The sequence below is a fragment of the Brassica napus genome, chromosome C3, assembly GCF_020379485.1.
Source record: "Brassica napus cultivar Da-Ae chromosome C3, Da-Ae, whole genome shotgun sequence".
In the NCBI taxonomy this organism is placed as follows: domain Eukaryota; kingdom Viridiplantae; phylum Streptophyta; class Magnoliopsida; order Brassicales; family Brassicaceae; genus Brassica; species Brassica napus.
The window spans coordinates 53,743,676-53,763,640 of record NC_063446.1 but is presented as its reverse complement, the minus strand read 5'-3'; the positions used below and the strand labels follow the sequence as shown (position 1 = coordinate 53,763,640).

Below are 19,965 nucleotides of genomic sequence, written 5' to 3'. Positions count from 1 at the left end.
ACTTTTTATTACATAAAAGAGCAGTTATTGCTACTAACACACTTATTCTTGGCTAAAGTCGTGCTGTCCTCAATAAAGTGAAACCAGGCATGGGTAGTTTGGTAATACAACAAAGTCTTCTGGTTACACTGGTTTTCGATTTCTAAATTCGAAATGAGGCGAAGCTAATTGGTGGATTTTAAGGGGGCGGTTGTGTTTGGTTAATTTTAGGATGTTGGGCCCGTAAAAAGGTGAAACTGTAATCTTTCCAATTTCTTACGGAACTGGTAAACTTAATTCCAACTTTTAACTGGCGGTGTAACCGACAACGAAGAGAGAAAGACGGTAGGCGATAACGACGAAAAGAAAGAGAGCGGGCAAAGCAATCAAAGAAGGTGAGTTAGAATCAAGGTTTATTGGCGTTTCTTACTGATTTTCAATTTAGACACCATCTCATATGTGTCGATTGTCACAGGGACGGCACCGACGGAGGGTGGGGCGGTCAATTATAGGCTGCCACCGCGTCTCTTCGCAACCGACCGCTACCCAAGCAATATGAACAACTGCTATTCGTCGCTGGAGTTCTTGCTTCTGGTGAGGGATGTACTTGAAGGTTCAGCGGAGATGGAGAGGTTGTTGTGTTCATGCTTTGGTCCGCTGTTCAGGTTACCAGTACGGAGGTGCGCGTTCTCAGCAAAATTGGTCCATGGAATGCTTTCGAGGCAGTTGGTAACCAAGAAACGGTTTGAGATGTGGCCTGTGTTCGGTGAGGGGTCCGACAAGGTTCTCGCTTGCAGAATTTGGACATGTTACAGGCTTACCTTGTGGGGAGTTCGAGCCGGGTACGAGGTGGATGATCAAACGAAGCCGAAGAAAACAGACTATGTTTTCTGGGACAAGTTATTTGGGGGGAGGTGTAACTTGACTATAGAAGATCTGGCGGCGATGGTTGCGGGGGACAAAACACTGTCTCCAGGGAAGAAGCTAAGAATCTGTTTGATAATCATTGTTGACGGGGTGCTGATGCCGAAAACGCAGAAGCCAAAGCCGACGTTGAAGTATGTTAAACTAGTGTAAAAGCTAGACAATTTTTTCTCCTTTCAGTGGAGGCGTGAGTCGTTTTGGTGGACAATTAGCATTATGATACCGCATAAGAAGGTGTTGGGGAAGTTTGATGACCCCAAAGGTGTGTTCTACGCAAAGCTTAGGCCGGAGAGTGAATTTCTGGTGGGGTTCCCCCTTGCACTGCAGCTTTGGGCGTTTGAAGCCATTCCAGTTCTGCTTGACCGGCTTGGAGGCGACGACAGTGTTACCCTCTTGAGCTATGTTGGGGACAAGCTTCCTACACACACTGGGCTGGTTCTAACCGATGTGCTTCACGCGGAGCGAAGTCCTAAGGTTAGTTCTTGAATATATGGATTGTCTAAAAGCAATGAATTTGTGTACAAGCCTATCTTGTTGAAGCATGGATAAAGAGTCTTGGTACTTTAGGAAAGTTATACTTGTGGATAACCTAAGTACGTGAACGTATGGACACTTAAAATTACTGTACAGAGTTTAGTTTGTACTAAAGTCATATTACTGTTTTGAGGCAGTTGGCAGTTCTACCTATGATGGAGGTTGACGAGGATAGAGAGGATGGGTGGGGTGTGTTCGACTGTGAGATATTTGACAGGAAAGTTGCATACATGGTGGAGCTTGTGAAGTCGGGGTACAAGTTCAAGACAGGGGAGTGGGGTGGCGGTGATGCTGCAGAACCACTCTATGTCCATAACCTAGGAGAGAGCGAAGCGAAAAGGAAAATCAGGAAATTGACACACAAGGAGGAGGCGGGGCCTGTTGGACTGAGATTTGGTACAAATCTCTTCCATTCATATTGGGCGTTGATTACTTTTCTAGATTGGATCAAATATGTTAGTTGTCGACCTCCTAGAATCTCGGCCTCATTCAACGCGAGAATATGTCAAAGCTGAAGATGAGGAGCATGTGTAACAACAAAAGAATATGTAGAGAAAGTCCTACAAAGGACAAGAAAGTTATCTTCACAAGGATCCCACTTTTCGAGCTCACGAGGGCTCACGACCATGAATACAATTGTTCACGATCTTCCTATTTAATTAAAGAGGATTATGGCTTATTGAGGGATATAGCGTCATCCACCTGAGACCATATCATTCTTCACCGCCATCCCGATGACGTCTACGTAATGCTCACAACGTCGAATTCTCTCCACCACAATGAACAAGACACGAGTCCTTGTTCACTGATATTGAACCCTGAGTTCCTAAAGACTTCCCAACCAAACTCAAACGACCTCTCGTCCAAGATGGTAAGAGATAAACCGACGTCTCTCTCGAGAACTGACTTCTCTCTCGAGAACCGACGTCTCTCTCGAGAACCGAAGAAGCCGATGTCACGCTCGAGACCAGTGAAACCGACATCTCTTTCGAGATGATGAAAACCGAACTACGTTTAGACTTGATCCCTTGACGGGTACGTAGGCAGCTTGATCCCGAGTTCAGTCACGATCCTTCCTTCTCCTGATATCTCTATGATATTCGTCCTACGAATATAGTTCATTTTCGACGACTCAGACCTGATTATATCGTTGTATTCTGAGGATATCGTTGCCCACGTTATTTCTTCCCTAGATTATACTCCCGATCACTATCAAATTCTTAGTGTAGATTTTAGGATCTACAGGGCCTTTAATGAAGCAAAGAAGGTTGAGCAGGTACTTCAGTAGGAAAGGCGAAGGATGGGAGGATAAGTACGAGGCTCTGTTGGGGGCTGTTGAGGGGATTAAAAAAGAGCTCGGCAGACTAAACAAGGTTGTAGAGAAACAAGGCAGGCTGTTGAGGAAGTATAAGGCTAAAACGATAGGGAAGTTTTCTAGCAGTAAGTTGAGGGGGTTGCGGAGGAGAAAGAAGAGCGTTGTTGCTGTTGAGACGGGGATTATGTTTGGAGAAAGCGACCCTGAGGGAAGCGATAACAACATAGAGGAATTGGGTGTTGGCATGGGGATTGACAACAGGCCACAGAAAGTGGCTGAACACGCGGATATGACGATGAAAGAAGGAGATGGTGTTCCATTGTTGTATAAGAAGAAGGGGGACGAAACTGCTGAGGCCCATTTTGTACTATATGGTAGTGGGAGTAACACATTCTATGTAACTGAGGAAGAGGTAGGCAGCAAAACTGGGGGGGGGGGGGTGGTGTTGTGGGTAATGCTTACCCGCTGTTTTATGTTGAGCAGGACAGTAATGTGGGTGCTGATGTAGGGATCCCGGGAGGCCCAGCTGCTTGTGGCACTGAAGTGGTAAGACCCTTCTGATTCTCTGGTTTTTGACGTTGTTTTGTTTGAAATAGGCTGGCAAGGGTTTCACAGAATTTTGGAGACCTGAATAGGCTGGTGGGGGTTATCAAACGGGGGGTGATAGGTCCAGTGGCTGAGGAAGAAGTTGGCAAGGATACGGAAGTTGGTGTAGCTACAAAGCACACTGATGGCCAGGTAATAGAAAATTGTGGTACACATGGACTATATAGCGAGGGTGTACGCGTGTACAATTTGGTGGGGTGTTGATTTGAGTGGTTGTATGCACAGAGCATGGAAGTTGATGGTAATGCAAGGAAGCTGGGAGAGATGATGGAAGACAGCAACGAGAAGGTAAAAGTGATGCATATATGGTATATAATACATGTCCTGAGAAGTGAATATATAATGTGTGTTTTGAGCTTGTTGTGTAGAGTGGGGAAGCGTCAAAAGTAGAAGAGGCAAAGGGGGGGGGAGGGGGGGGGGACGAGAGATGTGATGCTGAGAAAGAGCCTATGGTTGACGGCTTAGTGGTTGAAGAGGCTGTGGAAAATGTTCCCATTGCTGAACAGGTTTGTACATGTGGATAATTAAACTTATTGTACATAAGTACATATATCTAACAATGGTGTTCATGTGGACGTTTGAATATAAGATACAACTGAATAGTATGTTGTGTATGTCGAAATTAGGAGGTCCCGAAATTGGATTTTAGTAGTCCAAAGACGGTGGAAGAGGATGCAACCCTTGCGAAGCAGTCGGTGGTGGACGAGGAAACAGATGGGGAGGTATGTCATGGTTTGGTAACGTAGTGGTGTAGAAGCATGGATATAATAGCTCTATTATTTGTGGTATGCAGGGGTCGGCATCAGAAGGCGAGGGCGGAGACAGCGATGGCAATGGAGATAAGCAAGTAATGGATCTAAGTGATGCCGCGCCATGCTAGAAGAGCGAGAAGCACAAACCAATTGAGAGGGAAGCGGACTTGGCGGCCATGTTGTTGGCGAAGGAGCCATTTACGATGGCTAAGCTTGTTCCAACGGTCGAAGATACAGATTATCGCTTCTTTGAGAATGTGTTGGCTTCGAACACGAAAGTGTGAGTCCCCTGATTTTGTTTTGATGATGGTGAATTTGGATGTAATGATCCGATTGTTTTTTCAGGCTGCATCTAAATGCTGGTAAATATGATCTGGACAACCAATTCTTCATTGATCTTGCTGCATCCCAGAAATGGGTGTCTACTCAGGTATTGGTCTGGGGTTGATAATTTGAAAAAATATTATTGGATTCATGCTGTGTGGCTAATTTGATATTGTTTGTGCACACAGCATATAAAAGCTTTGGTTGAGTACCTAGCTAGCAGACATGAGGAGATACTCAAAGAAAGGCGGTGCATATTCCTCCCGCCTTGGTTTGTAGCACATTTGGAAGGGAATACAAGGGCTTTCAATGCAGCCAAGGTAACAAAGGAAGGGGCTTGGGCGATGGGCGACTTTCAAGGTTTCTAACTAAGGAAGGGAGGAAGTGGGGAGCGGAGGTGGACAAGCTGTACGCACCTATGATTTGGGATGGGAACCACTGGGTTGGACTGTGCATAAGCCTCACAGATTGGCGTGTGCTGGTGCTAGACCTGAATCCAAGGCTTAAAGACATTGCAGCGGTGTGGGGTTTGATGGAAGCAGTGTCGAAGATGCTTCCATATTTGGTGGAGAAGGTGTGTCTGCCACTAGAAGATGGAGCGTACAGTCTGGAGCCATTCACGGTTGAAAGAATGGGAGGTGCTTACGAGAACCACAAGAGTGGAGATTGTGGTCCCGTGGCGCTAAAATTCATGGAGCTTCATGCCTTGGGAACCCTCATCTTAGGATGGATGGTTTGACTGACGAGCTGGTGGACATACTGAGGAAGCAGTGGGCTATGGACTTGTACAAAGATTGGGTTGTGCCAGTTTATGTGGGAGACGAGATGCAGTAAAACGTATGGGTTATGTAGGGTTGGTGTATTTTGGACGTAAACATTAAGCCTAGGATTTGCCTTTATTTTGTTATGCTTTGTTTGTGCTCAATGGTTGACGGCTTAGTGGTTGAAGAGGCTGTGGAAAATGTCCCCATTGCTGAACAGGTTTGTACATGTGGATAATTAAACTTATTGTACATAAGTACATATATCTAACAATGGTGTCCATGTGGACGTTTGAATATAAGACATAACTGAATAGTATGTTGTGTATGTCGAAATTAGGAGGTCCCAAAATTGGATTTTAGTAGTCCAAAGAGGGTGGAAGAGGATGCAACCCTTGCGAAGCAGTCAGTGGTGGACGAGGAAACAGATGGGGAGGTATGTCATGGTTTGGTAACTAGTGGTGTAGAAGCATGGATATAATAGCTCCGTTATTTGTGGTATGCAGGGGTCGACATCAGAAGGCGAGGGCGGAGACAGCGATGGCAATGGAGATAAGCAAGTAATGGAGCTAAGTGATGCCGCGCCATGCTAGAGGAGCGAGAAGCACAAACCAGTTGAGAGGGAAGCGGACTTGGCGGCCCTGTTGTTGGCGAAGGAGCTATTTACGATGGCTAAGCTTGTTCCAACGGTCGAAGATACAGATTATCGCTTCTTTGAGAATGTGTTGGCTTCGAACCCGAAAGTGTAAGTCCCCTGATTTTGTTTTGATGATGGTGAATTTGGATGTAATGATCCGATTGTTTTTGCAGGCTGCATCTAAATGCTGGTAAATATGATCTGGACAACCAATTCTTCCTTGATCTTGCTGCATACCAGAAATGAGTGTCTACTCAGGTATTGGTTTGGGGTTGATAATTTGAAAAAAATATTATTGGATTCATGCTGTGTGGCTAATTTGATATTGTTTGTGCACACATCATATAGAAGCTTTTGTTGAGTACCTAGCTAGCAGACATGAGGAGAAACTCAAAGAAAGGCGGTGCATATAACTCCCGCCTTGGTTTGTAGCACATTTGGAAGGGAATACAAGGGCTTTCAATGCAGCCAAGGTAACAAGGGAAGGGGTTTTGGGCGATGGGCGACTTTCAGGGTTTCTCACTAAGGAAGGGAGGAAGTGGGGAGTGGAGGTGGACAAGTTGTACGCACTTATGATTTGGAATGGGAACCACTGGGTTGGACTGTGCATAAGCCTCACAGATTGGCGTGTGCTGGTGCTAGACCTGAATCCAAGGCTTAAAGACATGGCAGCGGTGTGGGGTTTGATGGAAGCAATGTCGAAGATGCTTCCATATTTGGTGGAGAAGGTGTGTCTGCCACTAGAAGATGGGGCGTACAGTCTGGAGCCATTCACGGTTGAAAGAATGGGAGGTGCTTACGAGAACCACAAGAGTGGAGATTGTGGTCCCGTGGCGCTAAAATTCATGGAGCTTCATGCCTTGGCGAACCCTCATCTTAGGATGGATGGTTTGACTGACGAGCTGGTGGACATACTGAGGAAGCAGTGGGCTATGGACTTATACAAAGATTGGGTTGTGCCAGTTTATGTGGGAGACGAGATGCAGTAAAACGTATGGGTTATGTAGGGTTGGTGTATTTTGGACGTAAACATTAAGCCTAGGATTTGCCTTTATTTTGTTATGCTTTGTGTGTGCTCAATGGACGAGAAATGGTGTGTAAGAATGATGGATCATTTTGTAATTGTATGATATGAACGTATTTTTAAGGCTTTCAATTTTTTTTGGCGATGTAGGTGTGATTGATGTTGTTAATGTAGGTAAAATGATGTAATGAATGATGTTGTTGTTTTACTTATGGATATCGAGAAGTAAAGGTGTACTAATGTACATCATAGTAGAACTAAAAGAAAATAATGGACTTCTATGTACATGTGGATAAACATGGAGCATGGCAGATACTCGTGAATAAACATTGTACGTATGACTACGACGACGCCTATAAACATAGAGACATTCTCTCTTTGTTCAGACTAGTTGAGGCAAGTGCCTATGAACGGCTATGTAAGGTTCCTAATATATTTGTACATGTGGACACACGAGGTTGATTGTTGTCTTTGCTGAACATGTGGAGGGTCTGCTGTAGCCGTACATGTGGATAAAGTATATAGAAACAAACTTATAAGATAGGTGGGGTACCGTGCATATTCCGTAGTAATATATGTTAATCAATTGCCTCTTTGTTCGGAGTTGTTGAGGCAAGTTCACATGAGGACATGGTTGAAATGCCTGGGGACTTGAACAAGTAAATAGTTGTCCATGTGTACAGATCTGTACCTCCCATGTGACCAATCATATTAATGTACACATGGACAACATTCGCTATGAAAATGCAGTGGACAGCGAAGTAAAATTTGGCGATTATCCCTAATCCGCGATTTGATAAAAGTTTGTGGGCTGACAAGAAAGCGAAAACATGTTGAAAAGTTATTACATGTTAAGATGCCCAAAAAAGCCAAAAAATAAAAGAAGGGTGATGACCGGTGAATTCGCTATCCAGAAGACAAGGCCTGTGGATATAGGATTCACCACAATCAGATTGGGACAACGCAGTTGGTCCTGTTGTGACCAGTGCCGCCGCATCGGTCACATTTGTTAGGGACACGTTTTTTCTTCTTGGGTGCCTGTAATAAAAAGGGGGTAGAGCTGTTACTAAGGACAGAGAGGACCATATGTATAACACTAGTGAGTAGGCCTGGTCATTTTAACCTGGACCCAAAAACCCAAACCGGAACCGGCCCAAAAATACCCGACCCGGAACCGAACCGAAAATTTACAAGTACCTTTTGGGTCTAAATTTCTTTTACCTGAAAGAACCGGAACCGAAAGGAACCGACCCGAAAAGACCTAGATCCGAAAAGACCCGACCTGAATAGACCCGACCCGATAAGAACCGATTTGCCCGACTTAAAAACATGTATATCTAAAACTATGATTTTTTGTCTATTTTATATATATTATTTTATGATTTAGTTGAAATATCTTTTGTTAACAATATTTGTTACTATTTTGTAACATTTTTTAAGTAATATGAAGCTTTAAAATGTAAAATTTAGAGTTTAAAAATGTTTTATTTTAATTATTAATAGTTTCATTTAAGTTATTTTGTAAAATTTTAGATACATATGACAAATATCGACTAAGTTTGATGGCGTTGGGTATGCCATGTTCTTTTCAGATCCTAAATACTCGAATCCGACCCAGACCCGATTTGAACCCGAAAAATTACGGGTATTTTATGGGTATTTTAATTATAGACCCGAACCGATCCGGACCCGAAAAGAATCGAACCAAACCCGACTCGAAAATTTCTAAGTACCTACTGGGTCTAAATATTTAGGACCCGAAAGACCCGGACCCGAAGGGAACCGGCCCGAACCCGACCCGAACGCCCAGGCCTACTAGTGAGTATAGGATTTTTACCGGGATTTCGCCGGTTGATTCCACACGCTTGTCCTTTGGCCGGGCAGAGGATCGTCGAGTCTGACGATGTACTCCAGCTGAAAATGTTGCGGGCTGTCCATGTGGATACTTCCGATGATGTGTGCTAGTTGAGGGAACTGATTGAGGTGTGGGTGTGTCCATCAGATTGGGGTATACATGGGGGAAATTGTGATGATGTGAGGTAGGATCTTTAGGATCAGGCTTCCAGTTGGTTAGTTGTTCTCCGGGGGGTGTAACAGTGTGGTTAAAAGCATCACCACTGTGGATAATGTGTGGAGCAGTTTTAGAAACATTGATGTCAGCCATCACCTGTTCGGCTGTTCCGCATCAGATCCGCCAAGATGTTTCTCGATCAAAGGTTCCCAAAAATCGTGGTCATAACCGCGTGGTTGAACTTCTTCAAAACCGGGAGGAAGGGAACTGTCGGGGCCGATTACCTCCTCCTCATCCGCTTCGTTCTTCCAACTGTCGGAGATGTTGTCGGAGTCTTCTTTGAACATCTCTTCTAGCATATCATCACTACAAAGAACCGTTTCATCAATAAGTAAGAAACGACGGATCTTGGAAGGAGCTGAGTTAGGGCTGGTGGTTGTGTTAGATGGCTTAGAAGGGCTGCCTCCAAGTAAATAATCATCAGGGAAAAGAGAAAATCCGGGGATTTTGGACGCGGCGGTAGAAGGCGGGGACAGACCGGATGCAGGGGGACGGGGACCAGAAAAACGGTTGAGGAGATGGGGGGGGGGGGTTTGGTGATAGGCTGTTTGGGAGTAGTGAATGGGAAAAGATTTTCAGCTACTTGGCCCGTATTGATTGGGTCCGACTGATGGTTGAACGTGACAAACAAATTCATTCCCTTGTGTAACTCGAAATGACGGTAGAAGTAAGAAACATACCCATCGTGTGTGAGCATGACCGGTGGGGTTGAGATCCCGGTTACCAGTTCTTTAGTGTTCGGAGGCCAGTAGCTCAAAGAGGCTGATGGGCAGGCTTGGGTGTTAGCAAAGAACTCCTTGAACATGTTGTTTTTCAGTTCCAGCAACGTCATGGATGGGCTAAGCGTCACGATCCTCGACATTTGGTGTTTGTCGATTGAGAAGTTCCGGCCGCCGTCGTCGGAGGTCTTCCATTCTCCGGCAATGACCATACAGTGTTCGGTCATGGTAGTTGCATGCAAGAAGTTACAGAAATATTTAGTTTGTTGGAGTTAACGTGAAAGACAAAGACAAAAGTAAGGTTAATTAGGTTACAAACCACAGCTTATTATCCAAAGTTTCAGGTTTTTATTTCCACAGTTAATTATCTTGTTAATTTTCAGGGTAATGAGGAATTAAGGAGTTAAGTCACCGGCGAGAATAGGATGAGGGAAGATGGTGAACTTTGTGAAATGATCTCGGCCGTCGAAAATAAAAGGTTGATTTAACGGTTGATGTGCAAAAAAAAGTAAGTGTCTTATCTAGATCTATGATATTACATCTCAGCTTTTGAAAATAAAAAGAGATCGACTGCTAGGGATAAATCCCGCCAGAAAGAACATTGAGAAGAAGCTTTGTATTTCATCTGTAACGAAAAGGGGGAAATGTTACTTAGGAAAGTAACTAGATCCAAGACAAACTGTTAGGTAAAGTGTGTGTATAACAAAATATTCTACTGTGTAAATAAAGATAGGAAAAGTGTCCTAGAGTATAAATCTTTCACCCAATAAAAGATAAGCCTTTAGCGACATAGACACATCACTCACTACAACACCAAAGCGTGTTTCCTCAGCATTCACACATCTCCTCTGGACTTAAAAGGGAAATTTGAAGAGTATTAAACCAAAATAAAAGGTAACCAAGAAAAATGTGTGAAGAGAAAAGAGCGAGAGGATAAGACACTTGCGGAGAGCTTGTGCCACAAAGATCCAACGGCTCAGATTCACCAAACCTCATTATAATCCCTTTGTAACTAATGCCACAGCAAGAAATATACACTGACACACACACGGAGAGTTCGAAAGGAGAGATAACAAGAATGGTTTCTTCGCTTCTCATGTCGTTTGCTCCAGCCACCGTGAGGGTTTACGCCACAACCAAGGGAACTTCAGGCGGCGCCAAGGAGGAGAAGAATCCCCTTGATTTTGTGCTGGGTTATTTGACAAAGCAAGATCAGTTCTACGAGACTGATCCAATTCTCAAGAAGGTGGAGGAGAAAGGCGGCACCAGAAGTGGCACCACCGGAGGCAGAGGAACCGTTCGCGGCGGTAAAAGCACGGCTCCGGTACCCGTGGCGCCCAAGAAGAACGATGGTGGATTTGCCGGCTTAGGTGGATTCTTCAACAAAAAGTAAAAGAAAAACGTATAGTAATTTGCATTGTTTATTGCCTCTGTTTTGCATTATCTAAAATTCATCAGACTTCAATTATTATATATATAAACTGCTCTTTCTTCATCACAATCCATTCTGAAGACTCATGCACCACTTAGAGAAATATGAGAATAATATAAAAAAATTTGAGTAATGTATAAACGAAGAGCAGAGCAAAAGAATTGATTCGTATACAAGATGAAGTGAGAATTCAAGTGTGAACCACACAATTTTCAAAGCACATATTATATAATATGTATATGGCTTTTATACATCTAAATCAATGATACAATTTTGCCAATCTCTTTAAGTGACTGTATCCATCAAGATTACCAAATGTTACAACACAGAACCAGTAAATCTTATAAGCTATCACCGCAATGATATTTCTTTATAGTTTGATACAAGTGCTATATGTATGCCATGCATAGGCAAATGGTGATAACCATATCTGACCTTGGAGATACATGATCTGTGTTAGAAACTGTCTTTATGGTTCTATTTGATGTAGCTATTAACTGGAGCTAGCTCTTGCCGGGAGCAAAGCCTCTTGTTTCCCTTTGACAAAGACTGCGAGTTCTTCAGGTGCGACCACCATACTCAACCACTTGTGCAAATCTTCACCTTCTACTTTCTCTTTCTCTGCACCAAAACATGATATTTTCATCATCAGAGTAAGCCCAGTTATGACATCAACCAAACTTAAGCTAAGCTGAGGGATGCAAGTCAATAAACAAGATTACCTTCAAGTTGAGCCCCAAGCCCTTCCAATATATCTAGATTGGCACGTACAACAGAGAGCGCAACATCGAGAGCAGATTGTAACAGATTTGTCACTTCTCTATGAACAAGATCAACTAGTTTCCCCTGTAATTTCAACATGGAAGATTAAACTGTCGCCTTCTTTCAAAACCAGCATAGACAAGTGCAATGCAAAATGACGTTACCTGATCTCCACCCCATGGTGAGCCTCCTGATTCGTCAATCCCACCACCAGAAAGTGTAGAAACAGACACAGGTCCGATTCTCTGGTTGAGACCATATTCAGCTACTGCCTTGTACGCCATATCAGTTGCTCGCCTGATATCGTCAAATGCACCTGTTGATACACGCCCCGAGTAAACAACTTCTTCAGCTGCACGACCTCCAAGAAGGGTTACCAAACGCCCAAGTAGTTCATCGATGAAGAGCAAATATCTGTCTTCGTTGGTAGGAGGTATGTATGTAAACCCCAATGCCCCTCCTGTTCTTGGCAATATACTTAATTTCTGACGACAAAAAAAAACATGAATCATTTGCACATATTAGCATATTTCAAACAGCAGAAACTATGAGCATACATCTCTAAACTGCTTTCGTTGTTTACCTCTACACGTGGCTGTCCAGTAAGAAGTTTTGCAACAGCAGTACCAACCACTGCATGACCAGCTTCATGCCTTGCAACCACACCCTTCTCACTGCCTTTTAATCTTGCAGTTTTCTTCTCTATGCCCTGAAACAGATGCATTGTAATGAAAACGTGTGATGGATTGCTATACGTACTCAGTAGAATAGAGAGGATAGAAAAAAGTACTGCTATTGATCGCTCCACAGCTTGAATGAAGTCAATTTTGTCAACAGTCGTCTTGCTCATTCTTCCAGCTAGCAAGGCAGCCTCATTTACCAAGTTAGCAAGGTCCGCTCTGCAAAATTGGACATAGGAGTTTATAAGATATAGACCAAAACACTGTCCAACGGATGAAATTTCAGATCAAGGATAGTTTGCAAAACCGTACCCAGTAAAACCAGTGGTCATCGAGGCAATACTACCTAGGTTAACGTCATTTCCTAAAGGAAGCTCTTTCTTTAAGACATGCACTCTCAAAATTGACTCTCTTCCAACTTTGTCAGGCGTTTCCACCTAAACAAAATGTGTCGGTAAAGTTTACAGAATATTAAACTGATTGGCAGAGTGAACTGATTCTACCAACCGTAACAACACGATCAAATCTCCCAGGGCGACGCAGAGCCGGGTCTAAGACATCAGCACGATTTGTTGCTCCAAGAACGATAACTGCAGAATTGCTGTCAAAACCATCCATCTCCTGCAAACAAGTTTCCAGAATCATGAATGCTACTTAAGCAGAAAAAATGGATGATTAAAAGACTTACAGTGAGGAGCTGGTTCAACGTTTGCTCCCTTTCATCATTACTGGCGATCCTGAATTTACCATCACGGCTTTTTGCCACAGCATCTATCTGAAACATGAAAGAGAAATTGAAAATCCAGAGGTAGAAAGTACTGGAAGTAACCTGTTCTACTACGTGTTCTAACCTCATCAATAAAGATAATAGAAGGAGCTTCTTTTTTGGCCCGAGCAAATAGATCTCTTACACGTGAGGCACCCATACCAACATACAGCTCTACAAACTCACTTGCAGAGCAACTTATGAAGGGGACTTCAGCTTCCCCAGCAACAGCCTTTGCAAGAAGCGTTTTCCCTGTTCCAGGAAGACCAACCTACAAAAGAATGGAAACGAATGGCATGAAATTCTAAAGGAGAGGTCTTGCAACTCATTACAAACACATAAGAAACTGTGTTGTCTACGTGAAATCAAATGATTTGACTCACCAATAGGACACCGCGAGGAGGACGTGCACCTAAACGGACATACCTGTCAGGATTCCTAAGAAATTCCTGCAACGATTGATCCAGTGCGTAAAAGACAAACACTATATCAATTAGCATGTGCAGCAACTTTAAGGAATGAAAAACCTACCACGATTTCTTCTAGCTCTTCCTTTGCTTCATCAACACCTGCAACATCTGCAAAAGTGATTGTTTCACCTCCACCAGAGACTTTTCCCCCATCAGAACCACCAGTCTTTCGGGTCTTAAGCTGACCGGTTGTACTCTGTGTCCGTACATCCATAGCTTTCTTTTAGGAAAGAGAAAAATCTAAACAAAAGACATAGAAGAATGGTGGAGATGCAAACCATCGAGAAGCTAAGAGGAAATCGCTGAATAAGCCATACAAGCACCGCCATATAGAAAAGAACTAGCTGCATAAACAAACAAACAAAAATAAACTTTTTGAATGAATGCCTGCAAAAATACCATTCATTGATAAGGCATCATCCTCATCAAAGAGTGGTATATATGGTAAGAATTGGGGTGGCCTTACAAATCCAGAGCTGAAGAAACCACCAGAGCGTTTATCAGGCGACCCGAACTCCACATTATTCCCAAGCATCTTCTCGTACGGTGTTTTGATGTCGCCAGGCCTTATGGTCGAATACACAACTCTTTTCGTTGGAGCAACAGTTCTCAGCAGAGACTCAGAAGACTCGGACAACCTACTACTAGTCTCACTCTCTTGCCATTTCCCATCATCTTTGAGCTTAAACAAAACTTGAACCCCATCCACTTCAACTTTCTGCACCTGGTTACTGTTAACTTTACTCAAGAACTCGCTGTAAGGTACCCTCACGAAAGTCGTCTGAACTCGTGGCTCAGACCCAGGTAAAGGTATCCCTGGTCGGAGCAATCGCATCACAAACATAACAACACCCAATTGCAACAGCAAGACTCCAATCCCCTGCGCCTGGATTATCGGCTGCCACTCCCTTCTCTTCTCCTTTGACCACCAAACCCTATCTTTCCTTTCCTTCTCTCTCTTCCTCTTCGACGAGTTCGCCCGAGAATCTTGGCCTTCTTCTCCCTCACCACTACTCTCACTAGAACTCGCTTTCTTGTCATCTTCTTGACAGTTCACAACTGTCCCTCTCTTCTTCCTCGAAAACCCATCCCAAAGATTAAACCTTTTATCATTTATAAACGATGTAACCTGTTTCTTGTGCAGTGGAAGCGGGGTTGAATTGGGGATGAACCGGTTTGGATTCCGGCGAAAAACCCTACTCCGATCGAAGAAGAAGCTCGAACTATGCGAATTCAGTAGACTGTTACTGCAACAGGTTGCGAATCTGAACCTATCGTGGATCCCTACTGGTTGTAGAAATTCGAATTGAGTAATCATATTTTCGAAACCCTAGAAATTTGGGGGAAATCAAAGAAGAGACACGTACCATTAAATTTCATATATGGTTTTATATTTTCGCTTGGACAAGCGGAGACGAGGTTTGCTGGGAAATACGACTTCGAATATTGACCGTTCGATTGAAGCCAGACGAAACTCGTCCGTCCGATTTAGTCGGAGGCTGACCAATTTTCATCGCAGAAGGAAGATCGGCAAGGCGAATCAAGTGTTACGCGGCGTATGGAAACGTACGACACTGGAGGACACGTGGATAACTAGGAACAGATTGTGTGAGCCCATTCGAACGTTTCTTAGACGCAAAAGAGGCCCAAATGAAGCCTAAAGGCGCAACCACTAATCCCTACGTTGTTTTGTTTTATTAAAAATCGCTCAATCCTAACTTTTCCTGTTAAAATTGGGATTTTGGATTTTTTTTAAACCATAATCTCCCGTAAGAGTATGACTGGTTTCCTTGTTATCATCGGAGCAAACAATAAGTACCGATCGTTGGCGTTTTGCTACAATCACAGAAAATGATATATATTGCTTTAAACCGTTCTAAACCATTTAAATTCAAAAGCTGGTCTGTGATTGCAGACGGTTGTGGTTGTGAGAAGATAAAATAATTTTTTAAACTATATAAATAGAAAAATAAAAATATTTAATTAAAATTGAAATCATTGTTTTTTTGTCATCTAAAATTGAAATAATGGTAATAATAGAAATACTAAATATATATATATATATATATATATATATAATATTTTAATTTATATTATAAAACTTTAAAACAAAAATATCTTCTATGTTTTTTTAAAAAAAATAATAGTATAATTTTATAAATATATTTTTTATATTTGTTATATTAATATGCTTTTAATATTTTATAATTATATAAAATGTAAATATTGTTAATTTATTATATAATCAATGATGCATTTAGTAGTTAACCCGTTATAAATATCCCGCAAACACAACAATTTCTACCGATGTATGAGTCATACAAATCTCTTAATGATGCTTAAACCCGCAATCATCTGCATCCGAAAATGCCCGCAACCGCTGCTGTTACACAAGTCATGCCTAAATCAACCTTTAAAATTTTAGTTTAAAGCATAACATGCCATACAAAAAAAAGTTTGAATCTGCTGCATAAAAAGTCCGACTTCCTTACATAACTAGTAGGGTACAATTGGATTGACAATATATAGAATGAAATAATGTGTAATAGTTTATTTTACAACGCCACTATTTTGTAACAAAAGTTTGATGCTACAACTACGCTTAATTTGAAACGGAAGAAGTAAATTATGATTCCATCAATTCAACAGAAAAATTCAAGTAAAAACATTCACTGCAATTTTATAAGAAATAAATGAATGAATTTAGATACTCATGAATGTACTCTCTTTTTCTTTTATTTTATTTATCTTTACTCCATTTATGTCTTCCTATGCTTACCACTCACAACCGTAGACCATGAACACTTTTGTGAAAAAAATTTAAGAGAAACCCAACTTTCTTACAAACAAACTTTATGAATGATGTTAAACCTGTTAGGATAGGTTTTAGTTGTTATAAATTGAGAATTGATGAATTTTAAAAAATGAAATGAGATTAAGCTGAAGCAATGATATAATAATTCTGCACAAAATGACAAATTAAAGGAAAAGACCTGGAAACTTATACTGTAACTGATTTGGTGGGAAACTGAGAACCAATCTGAATCAGTATCGAAAAAGACAAGTTCATTCGAGTAAAATACTAAATCATTGACTTACTAGACTGCTCTCGGTCAAGAAAACAATTGCTATGCTGTGTGGAAGTTAGTACACGTAGTTGGTCGGAGAAAGCAAAAGGTGAAAAGCTCCGTCCATCAGATATGCCTTGCTCAGCTCTTCAATAAGATAATAACAAAAGGTGACTTGTACAAAAGATAAGATTGTATATAATATAATACACGTTCGGGGAACATTACATACGAGAAACTTTTGAAATGAAATTAATATAAGTTGTAAAAGTGTGAAACACACACAGTTCTTGTCGACTGAGCTTAGTTTATATAAAGAAGCTAGAAGAAGACACACCACACTCGAATCAACTCAAGCGATATTGCCGGAGAGAATGACCGAAGCAAGAGAAGTTACCGCCATGGACTGCGTTTACAAGAACCCTAACGAAGGTGTAGAAGATAGGATTCAAGATCTTTTACAAAGGATGACAGTTGAGGAGAAGATCGGTCAGATGACTCAGATCCACCGTGCCGTCTCATCGGCCGCCGTCATCAAAGACTTCTTTATAGGTAAGTTTCTAAACCACCAAATAAAACAATTAAACATTCTGGATTATGAAACCGGACTGAGTCGTTGTTTGCATCGCTCTTCAGGCAGCGTATGCAACTCGGCCGGGAAGTCAGGGAATAAAGATGTGTTGTCAGAGGATTGGGCTGAAATGATCGACGGCTTTCAGACAGCAGCCCTCGAAACTCGTCTCGCCATACCAATCATCTATGGCTTGGACGCAGTTCACGGCAACAACAAATTCTATGGTACCACCATTTTTCCTCACAACATAGGACTCGGTGCCACCAGGTTCGTCCTAAACCACAGACAATTTTAACCGAATGAGGAACAAAGACCAGCTCGGTTCGGTGTATTGATCCGGTTTCGTGATAACTTGGCAGAGACTACGATCTGGCTAGAAGGATTGGTTCAGCGACTGCTCTAGAAGTTAGGGCAAGTGGGGCTCACTGGGTATTCGCTCCTTGTGTGGCGGTAAGTCTTATCAAATTTTAAAGAGAAAACATGAACCATATCGTCTGATCATGTTTGTGAGATATGGTAGGTGTGCAAAGATCCGCGATGGGGAAGATGTTTGGAGAGCTACAGTGAAGACACCGAGGTTGTGTGCAACATGACATCCATTGTCTCCGGTCTTCAAGGAAGTCCACCGGAAGGACATCCCGCCGGTTACCCTTTCCTAGCCGGAACCGGAAGGTCCATTTTAATCTAATACATTTCTTAACAAACACGAAATTTCCTGTTCACAATCTTATACTCGTTTCAGGAACAATGTGGTTGCATGTGCAAAGCACTTTGTTGGAGATGGTGGTACAGAGATGGGTAAGAATGAAGGGGACACAATAGCTTCATACGAAGACCTGGAGAGGATTCACATGGCTCCTTACTTGAATTGTCTTGCTCAAGGAGTCTCTGCTGTTATGCCTTCTTATTCTCTTTGGAACGGAAGAAAACTCCATGGAGACCGCTTTCTCTTGACAGAAATTCTCAAAGACAAACTCGGTTTTAAGGTCGAATCACAGTCACTTTTTTTTCTCGTTGGATCAAGAACTGACTAAATTTCTTAAATTGTGGTCGTTCTGTTTTTGTAGGGATGTTTGGTTTCAGATTGGTCGGGAATAGACAAGATGGGAGAACCCCGTGGTTCGAACTACCGTGAGTGTGTGGAAGCTGCTATAAACGCTGGAATAGACATGGTCATGGTCCCTTATAAGTATGAGAAGTTCATCAATGAGCTAACATCCCTGGTGAAGGACGGGAAAATACTTATGTCTAGGATCGATGATGCGGTCGAGAGAATTCTGAGATTGAAGTTCACAGCTGGTCTCTTCGAACACCCTTTCTCTGACAGATCGTTGCTGAAGTTTGTTGGCTGCAAGGTAGATTCCGCTTATGATTTCTCACATAATCTGACGTTATGAAATCATAAAATCGAATGTTACGCACACAGGAACACAGAGAGATAGCTCGTGAAGCGGTTAGGAAATCTTTAGTTTTGCTAAAGAACGGGAAAGATTCAGACAAACCGTTTCTACCGCTAGATCGAAACGCAAAGAGAGTTTTAGTGGCAGGAACTCACGCAGACGATCTGGGGTTTCAGTGCGGTGGTTGGTCCAAGACTTGGCAGGGTCAGAGTGGTCGGATCACAATCGGTAAGCAACAAGAAACAAACTCTGCTTCAACAGAGTAGTTTCTTGCGTAACAAGCTAGCTATATTAACATCCTCTTTTTTCACGAGTGCAGGCGCAACTATCTTGGATGCCGTCAAAGCAATCGTAGGAGCAGAAACAGAAGTGGTTTACGAGAAGATTCCTTCGGAGGAGACTTTGTCCAACGAGGAGGACTTCTCATACGCCATCGTTGCCGTCGGGGAAGCGCCCTATGCAGAATCCCGAGGCGATGATCCTGAGCCGTCGATACACTTCGATGGGGGTGAGGTAGTGAGTTTGGTAGCTGAGAAGATCCCGACAGTGGCGATTCTTATGACGGGACGACCTGTGGTTTTGGATAAGACCATGTTGGAGAAGGTGGAAGCTTTGGTGGCGGCTTGGTTGCCTGGAACTGAAGGAGATGGAATCGCCGATGTGGTGTTCGGAGATTACGATTTCACTGGGAAGTTGCCGATGTCGTGGTTCAGAGACACAGATCAGCTGCCGATGAACCCTGAAGCTGATAGCTATGATCCGTTGTTCCCGTTAGGGTTTGGGCTGAAATGTAAGAGAGAGTAATAATACTAGTCCGCGCGAGAGAATAAATGTAAGAGAAGTCAAAATAAGGGCTTTCTTGGCCAAGTGTCTCTGATCTCTTCTCAATTGCATTTGGATTTGGTTTAGTCCGGTTTTCTCATTTGCTCACTTTGGTTTGGTGTGACGCTGTTTGGTGTAGGTCGTATTTTAAGAACTTCGGAAGCTGCCTTCCAATAATTAAGCAAACTGTTTCCGATAACAGAGTCTATTGAGTTTGACAATGTGAAATAAGTATTCTTAGTTATCACTTACCACTAGCACTACAGATAGGAAATATGAAATATCGTGGCTTATCTTTCATCGGAAAACCGTACTGAACGAGGGAACGTTCGGTTTTAGATGTGG

The 19,965-nt window shown here is 42.6% G+C and overlaps 4 protein-coding genes across 6 annotated transcripts; 3 read left to right on the top strand and 1 right to left on the bottom strand.

Moving 5' to 3' along the window:
* Positions 1 to 534: 534 nt before the first annotated feature.
* On the top strand, positions 535 to 1,952 carry LOC106355473. The gene is made up of 3 exons (XM_013795416.1): positions 535 to 1,041; positions 1,084 to 1,377; positions 1,575 to 1,952. Exons 1-3 carry the CDS (start codon positions 535 to 537, stop codon positions 1,950 to 1,952), a joined length of 1,179 nt encoding a protein of 392 aa, XP_013650870.1.
* An 8,499-nt stretch (positions 1,953 to 10,451) lies between these two features.
* LOC106352729 lies at positions 10,452 to 11,141 on the top strand. Its single transcript, XM_013792365.3, has one exon. It carries the CDS (start codon positions 10,662 to 10,664, stop codon positions 11,037 to 11,039), a length of 378 nt encoding a protein of 125 aa, XP_013647819.2. The 5' UTR covers positions 10,452 to 10,661; the 3' UTR covers positions 11,040 to 11,141.
* A 146-nt stretch (positions 11,142 to 11,287) lies between these two features.
* LOC106352730 (ATP-dependent zinc metalloprotease FTSH 7, chloroplastic) lies at positions 11,288 to 15,156 on the bottom strand. 3 transcript variants are annotated; one of them, XM_048750772.1, is made up of 13 exons: positions 14,223 to 15,153; positions 14,035 to 14,100; positions 13,818 to 13,952; positions 13,670 to 13,735; positions 13,372 to 13,557; positions 13,209 to 13,295; positions 13,028 to 13,141; positions 12,833 to 12,957; positions 12,631 to 12,739; positions 12,424 to 12,549; positions 12,005 to 12,325; positions 11,801 to 11,924; positions 11,288 to 11,699 (listed from the first exon to the last, which is right to left on the bottom strand). In XM_048750772.1, exons 1-13 carry the CDS (start codon positions 15,072 to 15,074, stop codon positions 11,572 to 11,574), a joined length of 2,439 nt encoding a protein of 812 aa, XP_048606729.1. In that variant the 5' UTR covers positions 15,075 to 15,153; the 3' UTR covers positions 11,288 to 11,571. The 3 variants fall into 3 exon arrangements, 2 of the variants coding, with proteins under 2 accessions (XP_048606729.1, XP_048606730.1); XR_007320620.1 differs by having other exon boundaries at positions 11,395 to 11,699; positions 12,005 to 12,300; positions 14,223 to 15,156; XM_048750773.1 differs by lacking the exons at positions 11,288 to 11,699; positions 11,801 to 11,924 and having other exon boundaries at positions 12,004 to 12,300; positions 14,223 to 15,156.
* A 1,318-nt stretch (positions 15,157 to 16,474) lies between these two features.
* LOC106352732 (beta-glucosidase BoGH3B) lies at positions 16,475 to 19,706 on the top strand. Its single transcript, XM_013792367.3, has 8 exons — positions 16,475 to 17,376; positions 17,461 to 17,665; positions 17,758 to 17,848; positions 17,919 to 18,070; positions 18,141 to 18,384; positions 18,466 to 18,753; positions 18,825 to 19,026; positions 19,118 to 19,706. The coding sequence occupies exons 1-8, from the start codon at positions 17,199 to 17,201 to the stop codon at positions 19,600 to 19,602; spliced, it is 1,845 nt and encodes a 614-aa protein (XP_013647821.1). The 5' UTR covers positions 16,475 to 17,198; the 3' UTR covers positions 19,603 to 19,706.
* Positions 19,707 to 19,965: the final 259 nt, after the last annotated feature.

Bases quoted from the DNA above. Each gene is read 5' to 3' on its own strand.
- LOC106355473 (XM_013795416.1), top strand. From the start codon at position 535: ATGAACAACTGCTATTCGTCGCTGGAGTTCTTGCTTCTGGTGAGGGAT. The intron at 1,042-1,083 runs GTTAAACTAGTG...TTCTCCTTTCAG, and splicing joins CAAAGCCGACGTTGAAGTAT to TGGAGGCGTGAGTCGTTTTG. The intron at 1,378-1,574 runs GTTAGTTCTTGA...GTTTTGAGGCAG, and splicing joins ACGCGGAGCGAAGTCCTAAG to TTGGCAGTTCTACCTATGAT.
- LOC106352732 (XM_013792367.3), top strand. From the start codon at position 17,199: ATGACCGAAGCAAGAGAAGTTACCGCCATGGACTGCGTTTACAAGAAC. The intron at 18,071-18,140 runs GTCCATTTTAAT...TACTCGTTTCAG, and splicing joins TTCCTAGCCGGAACCGGAAG to GAACAATGTGGTTGCATGTG. The intron at 18,385-18,465 runs GTCGAATCACAG...CTGTTTTTGTAG, and splicing joins AAGACAAACTCGGTTTTAAG to GGATGTTTGGTTTCAGATTG.
- LOC106352730 (XM_048750772.1), bottom strand. From the start codon at position 15,074: ATGATTACTCAATTCGAATTTCTACAACCAGTAGGGATCCACGATAGG. The intron at 13,953-14,034 runs GTTTGCATCTCC...GTACGGACACAG, and splicing joins TTCCTCTTAGCTTCTCGATG to AGTACAACCGGTCAGCTTAA. The intron at 13,142-13,208 runs GTAAGTCTTTTA...ACTTGTTTGCAG, and splicing joins CGTTGAACCAGCTCCTCACT to GAGATGGATGGTTTTGACAG.
- LOC106352729 (XM_013792365.3), top strand. From the start codon at position 10,662: ATGCCACAGCAAGAAATATACACTGACACACACACGGAGAGTTCGAAA.